The sequence below is a fragment of the Argiope bruennichi genome, chromosome X1, assembly GCF_947563725.1.
Source record: "Argiope bruennichi chromosome X1, qqArgBrue1.1, whole genome shotgun sequence".
NCBI lineage: Eukaryota > Metazoa > Arthropoda > Arachnida > Araneae > Araneidae > Argiope > Argiope bruennichi.
In genome coordinates, this window is record NC_079162.1 from 35696638 (window position 1) to 35715770 (window position 19133).

Genomic DNA, 19133 nt, shown 5'->3' on the forward strand with positions numbered 1-19133 from the left:
ATCTATCAAAAGATCAAACCAAGAAAGTATACTATTTCGAACACAGATGGCGCCACTAACTATCCATTTGTGAACACGTGTTCCATTTTTTTTAATGTAACTCTATTATTGCTTTTTTATAAAACACTAATTTTTTCAAAAATCAAAATTGAATTATTACACCATTTTCAAAATAAAATCGTCTTTTCTTTTTTTAGTTAAGTGTATCAATTGTTTGTTAAAATTCACCAAAATTCTCACTACTATTTTAACAATTGGTATAATTATAAACTCTATTAGTTGAATTATAATATCTATTGAATATAAATATTATAATTCAAACAAATTCATTTTGATATGGAATTATTTTAAATGTCTTTTCTGAATTGACTCATGGCATATTTAGAAGTATAAACCTATGGTCGTGAAATAATCATTTCTGTTTTAACTGCAGTTTCGAAGCTAAAATATTCTTACTTTAATTTTGGTCAAAGAAAATCATGAACAAACTCCCACGGAGATTTTCTCCATCGGAAGATGTGTTTGAAAATATTACTAGCATCAATATGTAGAATTTTCCAGCGTCGTCTGTAACTCAGGCTGCAGTTTTAAAATATCCCCACCGATGCGAAATCCCAACTTCTGTTTTTGGCGTTTAGTGACTCTGCGTTTTTTTTTTTTTTTTCTTATGAATGCAGATGAAATTAGGCATAAATAATAATTAGTTACGGAATCATGAACTTCAATTTCATTTATATCTTTATATGCTGCATTTTAGAAAAGAACAACTAGCTGTGGTCTTCAATTTTCCTTATTCTCTCATTTCACTGGGCATTTGGAAGTTATTTCTCTTTTTTTTTTTTTTTTTCTTTCTTTCTATTTAGCGGTATTTTTTTTTTTTTTAATTTTGGCAGTGCATTTTTTTCTGTTCGAAGATTATCATTTGTCTCAATCCGATTCAAATTATCAGTTTTAATTTGATTGTTCAAGAAACATTGTGCTGAGATGATTCAGTAGTAGGAAAACAAAACTAGCGAAAGAAATAACTGCACAATACAATACAAAACAATTGTCAAGAGAATAAAAATTATTTATGGGATAGCAAACTTCAAATTTTATTTACTTTCTTTTCTTGCTGGTCTGAAGTTTGTTGATTTATATTATTCTCACATCAGGTGGAGCTTATTATTAAAAGTTTCTGGCAGTAAATTTTATATTTTGCATTTAGCATTGCGTTGTTGTTGTTGTTTTTCTGTTAGTGGATCACTATTTGTTTCAAACCAGTTTTAGTAATTAGTTTTGATTTGAGTGCTTCTGAACTTAACGATTAGAAAACATTTCATTCTGAGGAAACAGAACTTTTTATGCACTTCATACTTACATCTAAATGCATTAAAAATAATAATTGTTGTTTTTTTTAGCACTCAGTTAGTGTGCGTGATATTTTCTACTACAACTTTCATTAATTAATCTGTGACTATCATATCCGAGATATCATTAACTTGATAACAGACTATCCAGACGGATACATCTTCTAATCTGTTTAAATAGTTTCTAGTAAGCATCTGGGAGAATATGATATAATATTATCTCGAATCCTGCTTAAAGATGTAATGGTATAAGCTAATGAAAATCGATTAAATATATATTATGTATAACTCGCAGAGGATGACTTTCATCTAAATCTTGTATACATGCATCAAAGGTGCTTCCTAAACAGACACATGTTGAGTCACATCTTTCATGATTTCTTCTTGTGGATATGGATGAAGTCCTTGATATACAAGACAATCGTTGCATTCGATATCAACTTCATGTTCAGGTTCATTTCAATGGCAATATGTATAATGTGTACACTATTACAAATACACTATTCAGAGTAAAAGTTGTCCATCATATCCATATAGATTAAAACAGTTAAAACATAAAGTTTATATTCTTATATTTGAGAAAGCTTACATATGATATTATGGAAGAAGAATTTAACCATTTCAATCGTGAATAGTTATAATAGAATAATATTTCAAAAATATCTCTTAAAATTCTTCTAATACATGTAAATACTGCAAAATATTTTTTCGCCAATTGAAACGGGAATATACAATATTAAGCAAGATATTTTTCTGTATAATTTAGCATATATTTCAGATACTTATTATTTATGATTTTTAAAGCCATTTGAGGCAGTTGGTAGCATTATTCTATTCATCGGATACAATTAAAGAAATAATATCGAAAATCGAATGGATTAGTTAAAATTGAAACACATTTGCATAATTTTATATTCCAGAAAAACAACGTTAAACATTTTCAAACAGATGTATATATTGTCTCATGAAAGTTATAAAGTCTTAGCACGGTAAGCTATGACTTCAACAGTCTTTTCTCTGTTACAAGATTGTCCCTGGAATTTAAAATAACCACTGTAACTGCATAGAAAATTCATAACATCATATGCTGAAACAGATGTATATTGCTCAGTTGATGTTATAAAATTCTAGAAAATCCTTTGCCAGCTTCCTTTCATATAACTTTTTGGCTCAAACTGCCGCCTTCGTTTCCATCGTCATGCTGCTACTCATCATCGTACTCTTTTTTTTCCCGAATTCTCTGAGAATGCAATTTTACACACTTTTAAATTTTCTCACTCAATTCTCAAGAAATTGCTATTATAAATTAAGAGAGTAACTATTTCTTTTACGTTTCCTATCCATACCGACACTATGTGGCTTAAAGTATATATACAAATACAATTTGCTGGGTCAATTTCAGGTTTTCGTCTATACGATTTATGTAAAAAACCATAGCTGCCATGGCCTAGTAGTCATCTTCAGGACCAGAAAGCTCCAGATTCGGAAAACCCAATACCTCTAAGCATCTGTCGTATAATAGATTCTTGTGTGTGTTAATTCTGATGTCTTGGACTATATGTCCTTCCGTTTGTGTAGTGCGGAAGTTTGGTTAGGGAATGTTAACTCATGTATCTCTCTCGTCATCTAACCAAGGTTTAAAACAAAGTCAATCACAAAATGACCCTAAAGTTTCTTCTAAATAGGATGTTAATGTAATTGAACTAAACTATGCGAAATAATCCACAAAATTTCTATTAGTCAGTGAATTGCAGAGAGCATTGTTGAGAAATCAATTATAATGCTAAATCTCGTTAACGTTTGCTTTACATCCGACCGTGTTTCCAAATAGTTAGGGCATCAGAAATTTTTTATCGCAAAGTAGTAAATTCTGTACATAAATTTTGAACTTGAGAATAGCTACTATTTTAATCTTGCCGGCTAATTGAGAATCAGGCAGGATCAGAATTAGCTCAATAGGATCACTTAAACAATAGAGGGTTTCATTAGTCCTTTTCCCATCTTAAACTTCCAAAATCTGACTTTTTTCCTCTTTTTTTATTTTTATTCAACCTCCATATAAACAGTTTTTAAGGAATGAATATCACTACAAACAAATAAGCAAAATAAAGAACATTTAACAACGGTTCACCTTTAAGAAAAGTAGCTTCAGTATTTTGCCTGTAAGAAAACCTGAATTAAAATTTAAAAGCAACTTTAAACAAAATAGTAAAAAAAATGATAAAACTTAGACGAAATACAAATATTCTTTAATTACTGCACTGGACATTCCGTCAATTTTAAAATAATTTCTTTGAATTATTTTTTAAAAATTTATATAAAACTGGAAGCAGTTCAGTAATTAAGAAAAATCATTTTTAATATTCTTCCAAATGTTAGTTTTCCTCACATTTTTTTATGTATATTCATGCAAAATATCATGTAAATAAATTATTTCTAGTGTTCCATTTACTGGTCTATACACAGATGAGTCAGGATTTTCTGATTGATTGAAGACCAATAGCAGCTTTCCAATATCTTTAATTTAGAAAAACAGCATTCCCTACTAGAATTACTTGTCATAAAATAGCTGTAAATTTTCAGTGTCGTCATTAAAATCGTCATAATATCATATATTAATTTAAACGAAATTGCTACAGGTACTTTTGTTGTTCCTCTAGATCGTATAATTGTGACACTAAAAATATAAAATTCTTTTTATTTTATCTTAAACATTTCACCTTCAAACTCAACCTGAATAGTATGAAAACAGCTTTTTTTTTAATATAAAATTGTTTACCATTTGATTTTTTTTTCGAAAAATTAAACAAAATTCAAAATAGGGATTTAAATTTATTGCACATCTCAATAGCTGCAGATAGCTCTTTAGCTACCTTTAGATATAGAAAGCTAGATAGCTAGCTTTGCATATCCTAGCTAACTTTGCATTTCTAGATGGCTAGCTTTGTATTTTTAGATAGCTAGCTTTGCATATCCTATACATGCGCATATATTTCCATTTTCAGTTTTCCCTTCTACTATTTTGATATACCTCCCCCCCCCTTCGGATATTTTTTTTTCTTAAGTCGACTTTTATGTGTGCATCTGCTTTCAATTTTGTGTCTGTGTCCATCTGGTATCAATTTTCTGCTTTGCTTTGTAATCATCAAATATTTCTCTCTGTAACATCAGCATCGCCTACAGAAGAAAATTGCTAAAGGAAAAAGAAGCTAAAAAGAAATAAATTCATTCATTCGAATAAATACGGAAAATAAACCGGTTGTGTAATCTTCAGTGACGGAACAGTTGTGAATATTTTTTTGTAACAAAAATAGTACAGCTTTTAAGTGCAATTCAATTGGCTTTAGTAAATGTTAGTAACCTCATAAAAAAATCTTTTTCCTTTTAACTACTTTTTTTTTAAAAAAAACTCTAAACATATACCCTTCTCATAAAATTTAGAGAATTAGATTTCGAACTGATTATGAGCCATAAAAAAAAAAGAAGCATTATATAATAAAAAGGTTAGAAAGAAGCACTAAAGAAAATGACACGCTGTTACCTTGATGCCCTAACCATATCGACACTATGTGGCTTAAAGTATATATACAAATACAGTTTGAATGCGTTAATTGCTGTATGAATTAATACTATTCATATTACATTTATTTCCATGTGTAATGTGACTCATAATTGCTGCACAAGGAAATTTTTCTTTCAGTTTGCATCTGTGATTTATCTGAATATATATAAAGTTCTCATGAAAGGGAGGAGGGGCCGACCTTTTAAATAAATTTAGAATAAGAGTTAAAAAATACTAATTCGTCACATGCGAAATATTTTATTTCAAAGGCATTGTTGACTTGTAACATAAAGTAACATTGCATGATTAAATAATCAATAATAAAGATCCTAACACCTTTTAAATATTACGAAATTTGCTAATACAAAATAGATAATTCATTTAATCAAAAAATACACCTATTTCTATGCATCAAAAAAGTAAACAATGGCAAGTCGTCATTCCATTATTTTTTTCTCTTTTTCAATTTTGAATATGCAGTCACTTTTTTTCTTAATGAGTCTTAAAATAAGTTGAATTACAGATAACCATTTCATTCCCAATTTCGTTTCGCTGTTTCATGAAATAAAGAAATGAATTCGCCATCAAGAAGTATAGAATGTCATAATTTTTTTTTTGTCTCTTTATAACAAACTTGTGAATAAAGTCCTACTCCTTGTTAATATTGTTATGAAATTTCCCGGGGTTCGTTTGGATAGTGAGAGTTATATGGTGTGGAGAACACTCAATCAGCAGGCGGCAGTAGAAAATGAAACAACGACGTTTATTTACACGAAGACACACAGGACAGCACAAAGACGACAACTATATACAGCACAAGAGACGATTATCTTCAGCCGAGACGTGCAGCATACAACCAGGCTCTACTACAGACAGTAGCGCACAGCTTAGTTCCGCACTAGCTTCACTCCGTCGCTGCTCCGCTTATCTCTGGAACGCCAGTTCTTAATCGTCGATCCCGACTACTCAATTCACCAACACTCCCCGGCAGCTGCAGCTCCTTTTATAGGTCTCAGGAGGCGGGGCTAGAAGCCTCTCGACCAATCAGGAACGTTCGAGGCGTAACTCGGTTCTTACTGGATGGATCGGGAAAATTCTCGATGTTTCGGGCATAATCTATTTTTGCGCCAAAGTCGCCAAATGCTCACCAAGTTTGTCGCCAAGCTCTGGAACCTCCTATGGAACCACCTATGCTGGGAAGCCGCATCACAGATTCGTAACAATATTGTATTTAATATCAAATTTAAAATCTGCATAATTTATAAACGCATCCGCAGTTCAAACGATTTCACCGAAAGTATGCCGTGCAAACGAATTGTGTGGGCATTATATACGTTGGGACTAATGTTTCCCCCCTAATGTGGCGTGGAAATTTTATTCGAAAATGCCGATCAGAGTGTTTAAAAAGCCTCGTCATCTGATCGCTTTTTAAAATTACAAATTCCTTCCCAAAATACCTCTAGTACTGCAAAAGATATAATTCAAAGATATAAAGATATAATCCCATAGATATAATTGAATTAATATCACTAATTGATATAATTTAGTAATACTAATTTTCTATTCATGGAACACAATTTACCAGATTTTATACTTTATTAGAACTAAAAACTACATTAAATTAATTACTATATTTATGAGGCCTGGTTCGTAGGGCGTTGAATTCGCGTCTCTTAAGATGCGAGTTCGAACCCCGCATGTCAAAGACTCTTCGTGTATGTGGTGGCTGGCGCACATCTAAATCTGTTGTGGTCACAAAGTCCTCCATTTCAGGAATAATACCTCTGGGGGTACTGGATCAGCGGTGATCGTTCTCTGATTTAGGTCTAAATTACGTTCTGTGGATGAGTGAATGAAATGCATGAATGAAGCCCTCCACGTAAAAAGGCTTGTGACGTGTGTGGAGCTAAGTCGTGCTTCTGGCCCTAGACGGTGCTACTGAAAAACAGGAGACGCACTCTTGGCTTAAAATCACTGACATCTAAAGTCAATGGGCTTGTCTATGACAGTGCCATTACAAACAACAACAAACAACTACATTTCTCATTCATTCCTAAAATCTTATTGAGTAGTTTTGTGAATTTGAGCAGTAATCACTATAATCAATAGTCTGCGTTAGAGGTAACGGAAAATTTCAAAAAATATTCTGTTTTCCTTTAACATTTTAAGTAACTATCAAGAAAGCATCGCATTACGCTTCTAGTACTGTGATATTAGTATGTTATCAAAATTAAAATTCATTCTGGCGCAGTTAAAAATAATTTCCATTTTTTCCAAATTTTATAACAAAATGGAAATGAAATCTTTTTTAGAATTTTTTAGACTCGTAACAATTTGGACAGAATTGAATTTTAATAAAAATCGACAGCACCAGTTTTTTAATTATAAAGAATGTCATTAGATATGTATTTGGTTTTAATAAATATAACGTGTCCTGAAGGAACATAAATATATGAAATAATACTTTAAAAATACAAACGTACAAAATATTGATTTAAAAAATTTAATCATTCCTTATAATAATTAAATTTAGTGTATGTGTCTGTGCAAGAGCGAGGGTGCACTTATGTCGGGCTTTACTTAACTGCTAATCCCTCGGGGGAAGGGACCTCGTAATTGAGGATGAGAAGCTTCCGGTATGGTGGTTAGTTCTCGGCAGCTTTGAGGGTATACGAAAGGGTGGGGGTGGCTACCTCCCATCGATGGACGGCACGATAACGGGGCGTACTTCCTTAAAGAAGGGTTGTACCGTGGCCGGTAATGGCCCTTAGGACTCAACCACAGTTCCCACCTTAGTAGATTTCTGTTCCCTGGGTATAAATCTTTTCACAATGATAAAACGACAGAATTTTCCATTTGGAATTGTTTCTCAATTAAATCGAAATGCAACTAAAATAAGCTGCAATGATGTTTATTGCCAAATATTCAGTTAAAAGTTAATTCCCACCATTTCACCGTGCATTTAGCTCTTCAGTATATAAATCTGACTTGGCTCTAATGAGAAAAGTACTATCAAATTATTTATTACATATAAACACAAAAGTAAATATACGCTTCAAAAAGATTATACAAAAAAAAGGAAACAAAAATCGGTTGTTTCCCTAGAGATATTAATTAAACGTATGTTTAGTAGTAAACATAGTTTTGCAGCAAATACGCACAAGTTTGCACAAAACTAATTTTGTATTTTTAAAATCTATTGAAATCTCATAAAAAAAAGAATCTTTTACTAATCGATTTTTCTTTTTATCATTTTGAATTTTGAAATATTTTTAATAAGTTTTAAATCATTTGTATATATTATATTCTTAAATAAACTAGAAAAAAAGTGCATTAATGTGATTTGATGTGAGTTGGTTATGTAGAAAAAAAAATGGCTTCTATATTGGGTTAAATGGGAAATTTTCTGAATTTTCAATCCATCTCATGACTTGTTTACAAATGAAGAATCTACATGAAAGTGCTTGGTGAAGACTATTCAGTGATTGTAAAATTGCTTTTTCAGGTATTTTAAAGGTTGATAGGGCTATAAATATAGAAATTTATTATTTGTTTAAGTTCTTAGGAGATTTTTCCCCGTTTGAATCATCGAACATATTACGCTTTGTGTGACATCTACTAGTAGATACATAAAGATTTTTACGGACTTATTTTTTATATGTCTATCTTTTATGTAATAGGACATAAATATAAGTCGGAAACCACTGAAGTTTTACACTGGACTTAATTTGAATCCTGCATTTATGTGTTTGATGTAATTTATTCAAAATTCTATTTTATTTTAAAATCATAAATTAAAAATGACACCGAAGTTATACCTATGAACTTTTTTTTATACACAGTTATGAGATATAAAGAATATCTACCACGTCGCACTTTCTCAGCAGCAGAAGATGAGGGGGGGGGGCACTTTAATATATATATTAGCCCGATTAAATAATATTGAATACTCATAACAAAAATTGTTTGTCTATAAGCTTTCAGGCAGTCTTTAAATAATCAGTTCACGCGATAAATGTTAAGAAATCTTAAATTTAGAGCCAATCATTACTAGAAACATAAATAATAGCTGGACTTTATTTAAATCAATTTATTTTCATTGCATTTTTAATTTATGAATTTGGTTTAACTATTAATCAAAATAATGACTTAAAATAATGTTTTGAAACCCCTAATCATATGAATCCTCAAAGTCTCGCTCAATACTAAAATACGTATATATTCTTTAGATCATATGAAATAAAACCGTAGCTTATTGATAATAAAAGCTTATTGATTGTATAGCTTATTGATAAAGCTTTAAAAATATTCTCTGTACAATAATAAAAAATATGAGCTTGTCTAAACTAAAATAGTCTGGAAAGTACCTAGGAGTTTACAGCTTTGAATCAGTAGAGAGAAATATAAGCCTTAGTAACTGCTGTTGTAATTCATGAGCAAATGCTAGCGTGATGTAAGAAGTCATCGAGTCATCGAGTGATCGAAAAATAAATTGTGACTTCACTAGAGAACACAGTGAAAAGCTGCAGATCTTCAGTTTCGATTCAAAATTTCATATCTGCGTGTAGTAAAGTATGAAAATTTTCCTTTTATTTTCAAATTTTATAGTATTATTTAAGTGTTCTGAACTTCACATTTCATTATTTATTCATACTATCTTTATTTTGTATATAGACTTGTGATAGACTCTCTAAGTTTTGATAAAGAGTGATTTAAATATAAGTAGATGTTTATCTTCATTTTTGTCATATTTCAATCATTTTGATTGCATTTGAATCAATGAATGTGTTTAACTTTTATCCAATATTTCAGTCTTCTTCAGGTTTCATTGTCCACTCATGTCTCATTTCCAATAATTTTCTTTAATTCTAGTTTTAAGTGTTCTTCATCCAAAGAACTTTAGAATTTTAACAGTCAATAAAGAAATATTAGTTTTCCTGCAATATATATATATTTACCTATTTCTAAAAGTGATATTTTTTGTATTAAAAAATTGTATTTATGCTCATTTTGGTTTCAACAAGTCTTTCTAACTCCAGATTAAGAGACCTCCAAAAAGCTGGTCCGTTCTACAAGATAATATTCATTGTATAATCTGAATCAAAATCATTTTAATGCACCGGAATTAGTTGAGACTGTGCCAGATTTGAAAACGATAAAGAGTAGCTTAAATCATTCTTCCCTAAGGAAAAAAGTCTACAAATTGCAAAGTGACAAAATTTTACTTTTTTCATAACTTCAGTGATTAGTGCAGCTATTTATTCCAAAAAAAATTCAAAATACATATATTCTTTTAAATGAAATCAATAATCTTAAAGTAATAACATCGGTACGACTAAGGAAACTGGTCTTAAGTCGTGTCAAGGAGGCGAATGAAGCAGAAACACTTAAAATAATTGCGCTTGAATATAATCGTTTATTAATAATAATGTTCCGCATTTGCTTGCTTTGTCCCCTTGCTCATTCCAGCACAATATCATGTAACTATGTTTCGTATTTCCTGCACCGAATGATATTGTCCATGAATTGTTTTTCACAGTTGTTACAAAAATAACTATATTTCTTTATTTTCATGCGTTTTTGAGTCATTTATGTAACTGAGTAGCTTTTGATTTTTTTCATTTGCTGAGGTGCCTTTTTATGTTGGCTAAATGTTATTTTTTATTGAAGAAATTGCGATTTTTTATTCAATTATTTATTTATTCATTTTGCATTTACCAAATGTGGGGAAAAGATAACAATTAAACTCATTTCTTATATTTTGGGGATTCGGTGCTGAGGCTACTGCCATACAAGTGCTAGGCATCATATTTTCCAGGTGTTCTTCAGGTAATTCAAAATCTAGAAATAAAGTTTCAAGATTTTGAATTACCTGACTGCAACAAGATTCTCTTCTAAAAGAATGCCAATTGAAAAAGATTCAATTTCTGCCATTCTTGATACATTTTGTTTTGGTCAAGTATTCCTAATCTTACGCGTACTTGACTCATTGCTATAGGTACCTGACCCAGCATACAAAGAATACTTAAATTCTTTGAAATTTTGTAAGTATGCAAAAACAATATGTTGAAAGTATTGAATTGAAAGAGTCGTAATTATCAAAAAATATTAAGGAAACTAATTTAAAAAATTAAATAATATATCAGCAATAAAATGAAATTATTATAAAATTTAATTTAATTATCATATTAAATTAGTTCAAAATTAAGTAAAGGATAAAGTAATGATAATTAAGTAATTAATTAAATGATAAAAATTATAGCAATAGAAATGCAAACCGATTAACATGAATATCACTTTAAAGAATTGCCGGGTTTTTTTTAAAATTAGAATTAAATAGAATAGAAATAAACCAAAATGAAAAAAAAAAGGATTATTTTTTTTAAAAAATGCTGTATTATCTAGAAATCGGAAATGCCTAAAAAATTTTACAATGTTTTCTTCTAACATTTTAATTAAAAGAAAATCAAAAGAAGAAAGGAATATTCTACGAGAGATGAAAATTCTTACCTAGCAAAGATTGGACCACAATTGAAGTGGAAAACTTTAAATAAAATCAAATGAGGACAAGCAGAATGATCAAAATAATAAATGACTAAAAATCGTTATTTACAAGCGAGGAAGGAAATGAAATAAAAAAAAATAAATGACGGAATAAAAGAATAGTGAATCCTAAAGAGATCCATTAAATAAATTAAATCTATCATGAAAGAAATTTTATTCTTTAACCCTTTCTAAGACCGTGGGAAGCATGTTTGCCACCAAATTTATCAATATTTATATGAAATTATGTAGGTTGGCATAAGTTCTGACAAATTTGTTTAGTAAGTCAGAAACTTAGATGCTTCAGTTCTTTATCTCAGACAAAATGATGTGTCTTGATTTGTTACTTAATTATTAATTAACAAAATTAGTTAATTAATCAAATTAAATGTATCTAATAAGCTAAATGAATCCCTTTTCTTATTCTAATTTCAAGCCTAAAAATATTTTAACATAATATGACTAGAAAAAAATAGCCTTTTAAAGGGTTAAATAATCATTTATATGCTTTTTAAAAAATTATTCTCTTACAGAAATTCAACAACTAATAACACTAGCCATTATGCTTATAGTTATCGGTATTATGGCTCATCCAAATCGAAGGTTTATAATTTAATGTGAAGGATTGCTTGTACAACCATCTAGCGTGATTATTTGAGTTGTTGTATTGGGGACAAACTCCACCAATCCAGAAAGTTAATTCTGACTACACAATGTACTTTTGGAGCATCAAATGTCAAAAGGCACTAATTTATATAAATTAATGTTTGACGTTCTATAAGTTTTCGCAAATAGTATCCAGTATAAGTATTTGTAACTTGATTTTCTCTAAATAACCTAAAGGCTATGTCTTGCTCCTAAACCACTTAGGAGAAAGACATTGTACAACATCTTATATCAAATTACAATATGAAGAATGGTTGTTGTCGTGTGACTATTTAAAGCCAAGTTTTTTCGCAGTAGCTTCGGAGAGTAAAGACCCCATGAGCACCCAAGGGCAGAGCTCTGCCTTCTAGCTCATATGAAGATAATACACACACACTCGTTTACACAACCCTTTTTTACGGGGAGGGAGGGCTCATTCACGCACCTCACAGATAGAACACAGGGTAGAGAACAATCATGTCCGAACCAGAACTCGAACCTGGAATGCCTAGATCAAGGGGAAGTAACGCGCTATCTCTAGGCTGAAGAATGGTTAAAAATATTTTACTTAAATAAATTAAAATATTTTTTATAATTAATTTTATTTAACAAAAAATATTTTAATCATACCTTCAAGAATAAACTCCGAATCCCCAGAACAATATAATGGAAGAAATTTAATCCCGGGCCTCCCAAAATATATTTACCTACACACCATTTAGAATGGCTTTTCAGAATGGCAGGAAAATCCCTTTCGACAGGCCATATAACAAGAAGCCAATTAGGGATAATCTATACAACTCAAACTACCTCACTTTTTCCGGAAATCATCTTTGGTTAAGTGTTCCTAGTTTTCTTTTCATATAAAAAAGAGAAATTACTCTTTCTATAAATAAAATTCTGTTTAGATGAGCAAGAGATCCTTAAATCGTATCTAATACGTCCTCCTAAACAACGTTTCCGATAACATTTCTAATACCCATCATAAAACAATGTAAGAATAAGCAATAGTTCAAATTCAAATACATAAAAGCAATTGTTCAATTTCAAATACATAAAAGCAATTTTTCGAATAGAACAGAATAATACTTTAAGAAATAACAACATTTTATTAGTAAAATTATAGCTCTACGTTTTATGCACAAAAATTATAAGAAAACAACCCAAAACGTACTTTTTTTCCGAAGTTAAGGTGTGGCACATTGGGGCTTCGTTCTAAATGATGGCGTCAGCAAGTGTGATTATAAATGAATATACCAAATTTGCTTGTCTGTTTAAAGAAAACTAAACAAAGTACTGCCTTGATTAAAAAATAACATTTAAAAGTTTAAATTCAACACAGTTATAAGTGTTCAATATGAACCGTTCTAGAAATACGAAGAATATTGAATCAGAACGATAACTCATAACTCATCCCACACTTTTTTCCGTATACCTCGTGTGAAACTTTGAAAGGATGCAGATATGCGTGTATGGTGGTACTTGATTTTTTTTTCTGAGGATACATAAAACAGAAGGTATTTGCATTCTCTCTATAAATTGACGAATAATTTAAGACATGCTTATCTGCAGGCTTTGAAAATATCACATCAGAGATGCTGAAAGAGTATAGAATGAATCATCGTTTGGCCATATTTTTGGAGGTGCTTTTAATGAACGCTTATAACTGTTTTACATTTAAATTTCCAATTGTTATTAGTACTTTCTGCTTTATTTTATTTTCTTTTAATGGCCCTGCAAAGAAATTACCTTTTCTTTTAATGGCCCTGCATTTCTAATTTATTACCACTCTGTACATCTCCGATGCTAGTAGCCATCGTATTGCCATCAACGTCACTGTTTCGACAAAAAACAACTTCAATAGGGAATATGTACAACTTAGGTTTGATATAACTTATATGATTTAATCAATCAACATGCTTATTGTCTGCTTTTTTGTAAGTATATGTACACTACTGGCCAACAGTAAAGGCTATTCTGTTAGATGCGATAGCGATCAATAAGTTCATAAGTATGAAGCTTTTTGGTGATAATCCAAGAAATTCATTCTTTTCACTGTTTATTCATAGTTTGCAGAAATCCTTGTTGGTACATTCTCATTACTTCTATCTCACCACATTCTAGATATTTTATTTAACTGTGATACTTTAATTTAATCAACAAAACCCATTTTGCTTTCAGTAATTTTAAGATATTATTTCTCTGTAGAAGTTCTCTGAGTGTTCCTTTCCATAACAGCATGAGAAAATAAAATTGAACTCAAGGACGAAGAGATAAAGTGAATTCTACAGGATTTTCCTTTCAAGACATTTCAAATTAATTTTGGGTTCATCCTCGTTTAATATTTGCTGGTTTTCAAAATGAGCTCTAAAGTTATTGTTGTTGGCGCTGGAATAAGTGGTGAGTATTTTATTTATTTTTGCTTTCAAATTGCATATAGTGTAATTCACAAAATTAAATTATCTTTAACGACAAACTTTTAACTTTATGATTGCCTAATAATACTCCCTAATTATACTTCATAATATATGCCTGTTCTTTTTTTTAAATGAAATATAAATGTAGATTATTAATAATATAACGTTAAAATTGCCATTTAAATTCCTTTTGTAGCCAAAATTCTTAGTTATATCAGCGCAAAGCTTTATTGCTTGATAACATAAACTAATCAACTGACACTCCTGCATTTTTAACTACTTTGTTAACTTGTCAAGGAAATAACACAAGATAAACTCAATAATCCAAATGAATTTTAAACGGAATCATATGTGATTCTCCCAACTTAAGACATTATTGTCGGACTTCGAAACCTTGTATTACTCTTTTGGCGTCTGCAGAGAGGGAGAAACTTGATTGCGAAATTAATTGTAACTACTTTTATGCGAATTAATATTTACAGTAAAATACAGTGGAATGTAAATATATTTAAACTTTCCTGTCTTTAAAAAAAACTTTCATAATCTAGTGCCAGAATTTATTTACCAGTACCAAATTTTGTCTTTTTAAAATTATTTGTTGGCAAGATTCAAATCATTTTTTAATAAATTTTTGTTAATTATTTTTGATTTCTGTAAACCTTCGTCTTACAAGTTATATTATTTTCCTACGCATTATCAAGTGCAGAAAAACTTGAAAGGCAGTTTGAAAGGAATATTTTATAGCTAAACCAAAATGTTTTAAAAGGTTCATAACATAAATATTTAATTGCAAAACTTCAATGTAAGATCAAATCAATTCACTCAAAAATGAATTAATATTTATAACTATTGATAATCCAAATGTACTTATAATCAACATGGGCAAAATGGTTGCTTTTCCTTAGGATGAAAAAGTCTATTTTCAATTAAACATAATACCAAATCTTTATAGATTGGTAAACACATAAAAAGAGTTTAAAATGACGTCTTCTGTAATAAAACGCATGTAAGTATTACGGAAATAAATACTCCATTTCATTACTACTCAAATTCATATAATGTTGAAATTGAACTACAGTAAGAAGAATTTAATTTCATAACAAGAACTATCAAAAATATCTGAACTATTGGGGTTATTATTTTTGGATTATTTTATTCAAAAATAAGTTTAGTCCACAGAATTTATTTGATGCTAGTAGACGACAATGAATGCTTTACTACACAAAAATTCTTTTCAGTTTAGGCATTTTCATTTTGTTACTTAGGCTTCAGATTCTATTTTAAATTATATTATAATAAAAAGGTTGCTGAAATTAAATAGGAATGAATTTTGAATATTGTTCCGCTAGTACTTTCGTTTTCTTTGCTTGTACTGGGATCATCAAATTCTTGAATAGAAGTTAAATTTTGTTTTGATTGATATTGTACCAGTTTTCTTATATATACTCCACTTTAGTCTTGTGCAAATTAATAAGTTTTTAAGTAAAAGCTAAATCTTTTTAAACCAATAATATTTTCTAAGTTTAATAACAAATATTATTCTCATAATATTCATCTTTCTTTCAGATTTTTTAATTACTTGTGTTTCGTAATGTAAAAAATATATTTCAGTTAACTAGCCAACAAACAAGTAACATGATAGATTAGAAAATAAGAAGAAACTTGACAAATGTTTTTTTTTTTCCATAAAAATGAAGAATTAGAGAAAAATAGCATTTTTTATTTAGATAAAGATATCTTTAAAAAGCGAATGAAATAAATATTTAATTTTTATTTTTTTTAAATTATTTTGTTCTTTTCACATGATAACCAATATTTCCTTTGATTTCTAAGCATGAAAAATTGCCAAATTTTATCCAATTCAATAGCACGAAAACTATTACGACAAAATACCTATGTCTCTAATCATTGTGCTATAGAATTAAAAAAAGATCGGCTTCAGTGTTTTCTACAAGTTTTTAGAATTATCAAATAAAGTAAGTTCCATACAAAGTATGTATGCGTCTGCATCAGGTACGTAAGTTCCAAGTATTCAAATGAAACTATATTACATATTAGGTTTTTGGAAAACATCTATTCCTTTTTTATCTGTGCAAATAAATTGTATTTTCGGCAAAATAATCCAGAGTTTTTGTTCGAAACCAGCTCCAAAGTAACTACATTTTTTTGGGCAATAAATCAATTTGCTATAGAAAAGTTCAGCTGTTTCTGATTTGCTTACCTTTCCCATTCTTGTACCTTTGAAGAAATGGAGATTTTGCTCTGAAAACTCCAGTTTTAGGAATCAAAGCATATAACAATGGGAAATAAATACCTATTGAATATTTAGGGAAAGGTAAAAAATGCCTGTAGAATATTTTCTATAATAAGCTTTACAATGATCTAGCACTGACGTGATACAGAATTAATTTATCATGGTTTTCGGTATATTTCGCGTATTTTTTGTTTCCTTGCTTGGCTAAAATACATTAACTGTGGTTGACCAAGTTCAATATTGATAATCTGACCTCATTTTCTCTGACAGTAGTTATCCTAAAAATGGAATCCACTTTCTGAAATGATAATTTGATTCGGTTGCAAGAGCTCGCATACTAAATTCACTTATAATATATTCTTGGTTCCGCCAAACTTTATGAGCCTTTTTTTTTCTTTCCCGTTTTCCCTGTAGAATCGCGTGTCTGTTTGAAATCTCTACTTCTTTCGGATGCTTTCCAATTCTTAAGTGAGTCTTTTTTGCAACTAATATGAGTTTGAAAATTAGCATAGCTTGTTAGATGGGAAACCTCTATCATCTCCATTCTCTACCGTGATTTCTCGAATAGAGGAAGATAGGTGTCATCTATCCTTCAAATTCATTAAATTCTTCACCATTTAGCATTTTTGATAAATTTCTAAGAAACTGTCGGAATTCTTCTGCTAATAATACTTCCAGTTATTCGTCATGAAAACTTTATTAGGAGTTTCTGGAAGTTCTGTATCTTTCACACCGTCAGTGTCTTAAAATATTTAAACCTATCTCTAAATCTTTTCCTTTATTTAGATTATACAAAATGTATTCTCAAATTCTCGTTCTTTGTACAGTCCTTCAGAAACATATCCATACGCTGATTGCTCTCAATCTACTAATGTTAAAATCGAACAAAACATGTCATTTGATTTATTAATGTGTTAAAAGAAATGTATTGATTACTTATTTCATATAGAATAGGAGATCTATTATTTAAATTTCAATTAAATATTATAATAAGATTTACAACCCGCTTTCGGAACTTTACAGAAAAATGTTATTTTCTTAAATAACATCATATGAATAATAATGCCATCTTTGGCAATATCAAAGTTTTTACTAGGACTTAATTTTTTTCTACGTTGTCGCCCATTAAAGCAGCAAGAAATTCGTTTAAAATCCATCCGATGTGAGTCAGGCATTTGGCTGTTCCTCCTATTACTGAGACAGGTTAAATTAAATTTTGGATGTGTTAATGGATTGGGATATTAGACTTAACATTCGAAATATGCTGTAGATAATTTAAATTAATATTATAGCATGCGTTACTAATTACTATAAAGAATAAGAAATGTTTTGCCTCTATAAACAATTGACAAAAAAAACATTTTTAGGGCTTTGTGCTGCAAATCTGCTGAAGGAAGCTGGAGTTAGTGTTCTTGTGCTGGAAGCCATGAACCGAGTTGGTGGACGAACTTTCACAAAACGGGTAAAGATTTTCTTTATTCTTAAAATAGACGAAGTTAATAGAAGTAATTGACATCTCCTCAATTATACATTTTTCACAAAATAAATTCGCGATAGAAGTAAAATAGTTTATGTGTTCTTGTAGTACTGAGGTCATTAATACGTCTCGAAGAGTTCTGGTTGCGGGAAAGTTAGTTGAAATTGTCCTTTCTAAAAAAGTTCCAAATTTGCTCCGGATATGGATCAGAATATCTAGCTAGCCAATTGACCTGGTAAATATCCTCACTTTCCAGAAATTCCTTTGTCATGAGAGTTCCATTTATACGTACGCTGTCGTCTATAATTGTGAAAATTAAGAAAATTTGGGATAAAATATACATCTGAAGAAATGAATATAAAGTTCCAAATTATCCTTCCCATTCATCAAATCAGCCATAACAGCTCTGCTAAAATGGCCTCTCAGTCAATTCAACATGATACCTATTCAAAAAATTTACCCTCCGTTAGCTGAATGGCTCCTTTCTCAGATGTAAGTTCGATTTAGATTTAATGGGTTCAATGGCTTAAGAACCAGGTTTTGCTGAGTGAAACATTTGTAGAAAAGAATGCTGATGATAACGACTACATAATAAATCTTCAAACAGCATTTAAAATTTCAGAAATGAAATTAGTATAAAAAATAAAAGTAGTAATAAAATTCATAATAACACACTAAAATATGATAGATAACATAGAACTCGAGAATAGGATAAAACAAAATTATACAAAATTACAAATAAAAGATTTAGATATACAGGGTTGTCATAGATAAAATTCTTCTATTCAGAGGGCTCTAGAGCCGTTTATTTAGCTCCTGACGAAACATGATTTCACTAACATGTAACACGAGTGAAACTGAAAAAAATTGGTTACATTTTTCATTA

The 19133-nt window shown here is 30.0% G+C and overlaps 1 protein-coding gene across 1 annotated transcript in view; it reads left to right on the forward strand.

Moving 5' to 3' along the window:
- Nucleotides 1-9300: 9300 nt before the first annotated feature.
- The window catches only part of LOC129958995 (amine oxidase [flavin-containing] B-like), a 31758-nt gene continuing 21925 nt past the window's right edge, over nt 9301-19133 (forward strand). Inside the window, exons 1-3 of the mRNA XM_056071763.1 lie at nt 9301-9483; nt 14308-14499; nt 18138-18232. Of these exons, the coding sequence (XP_055927738.1) occupies nt 14460-14499; nt 18138-18232 (135 nt within the window). The 5' untranslated portion in view covers nt 9301-9483; nt 14308-14459. The remainder of the gene's footprint in view (nt 9484-14307; nt 14500-18137; nt 18233-19133) is intronic.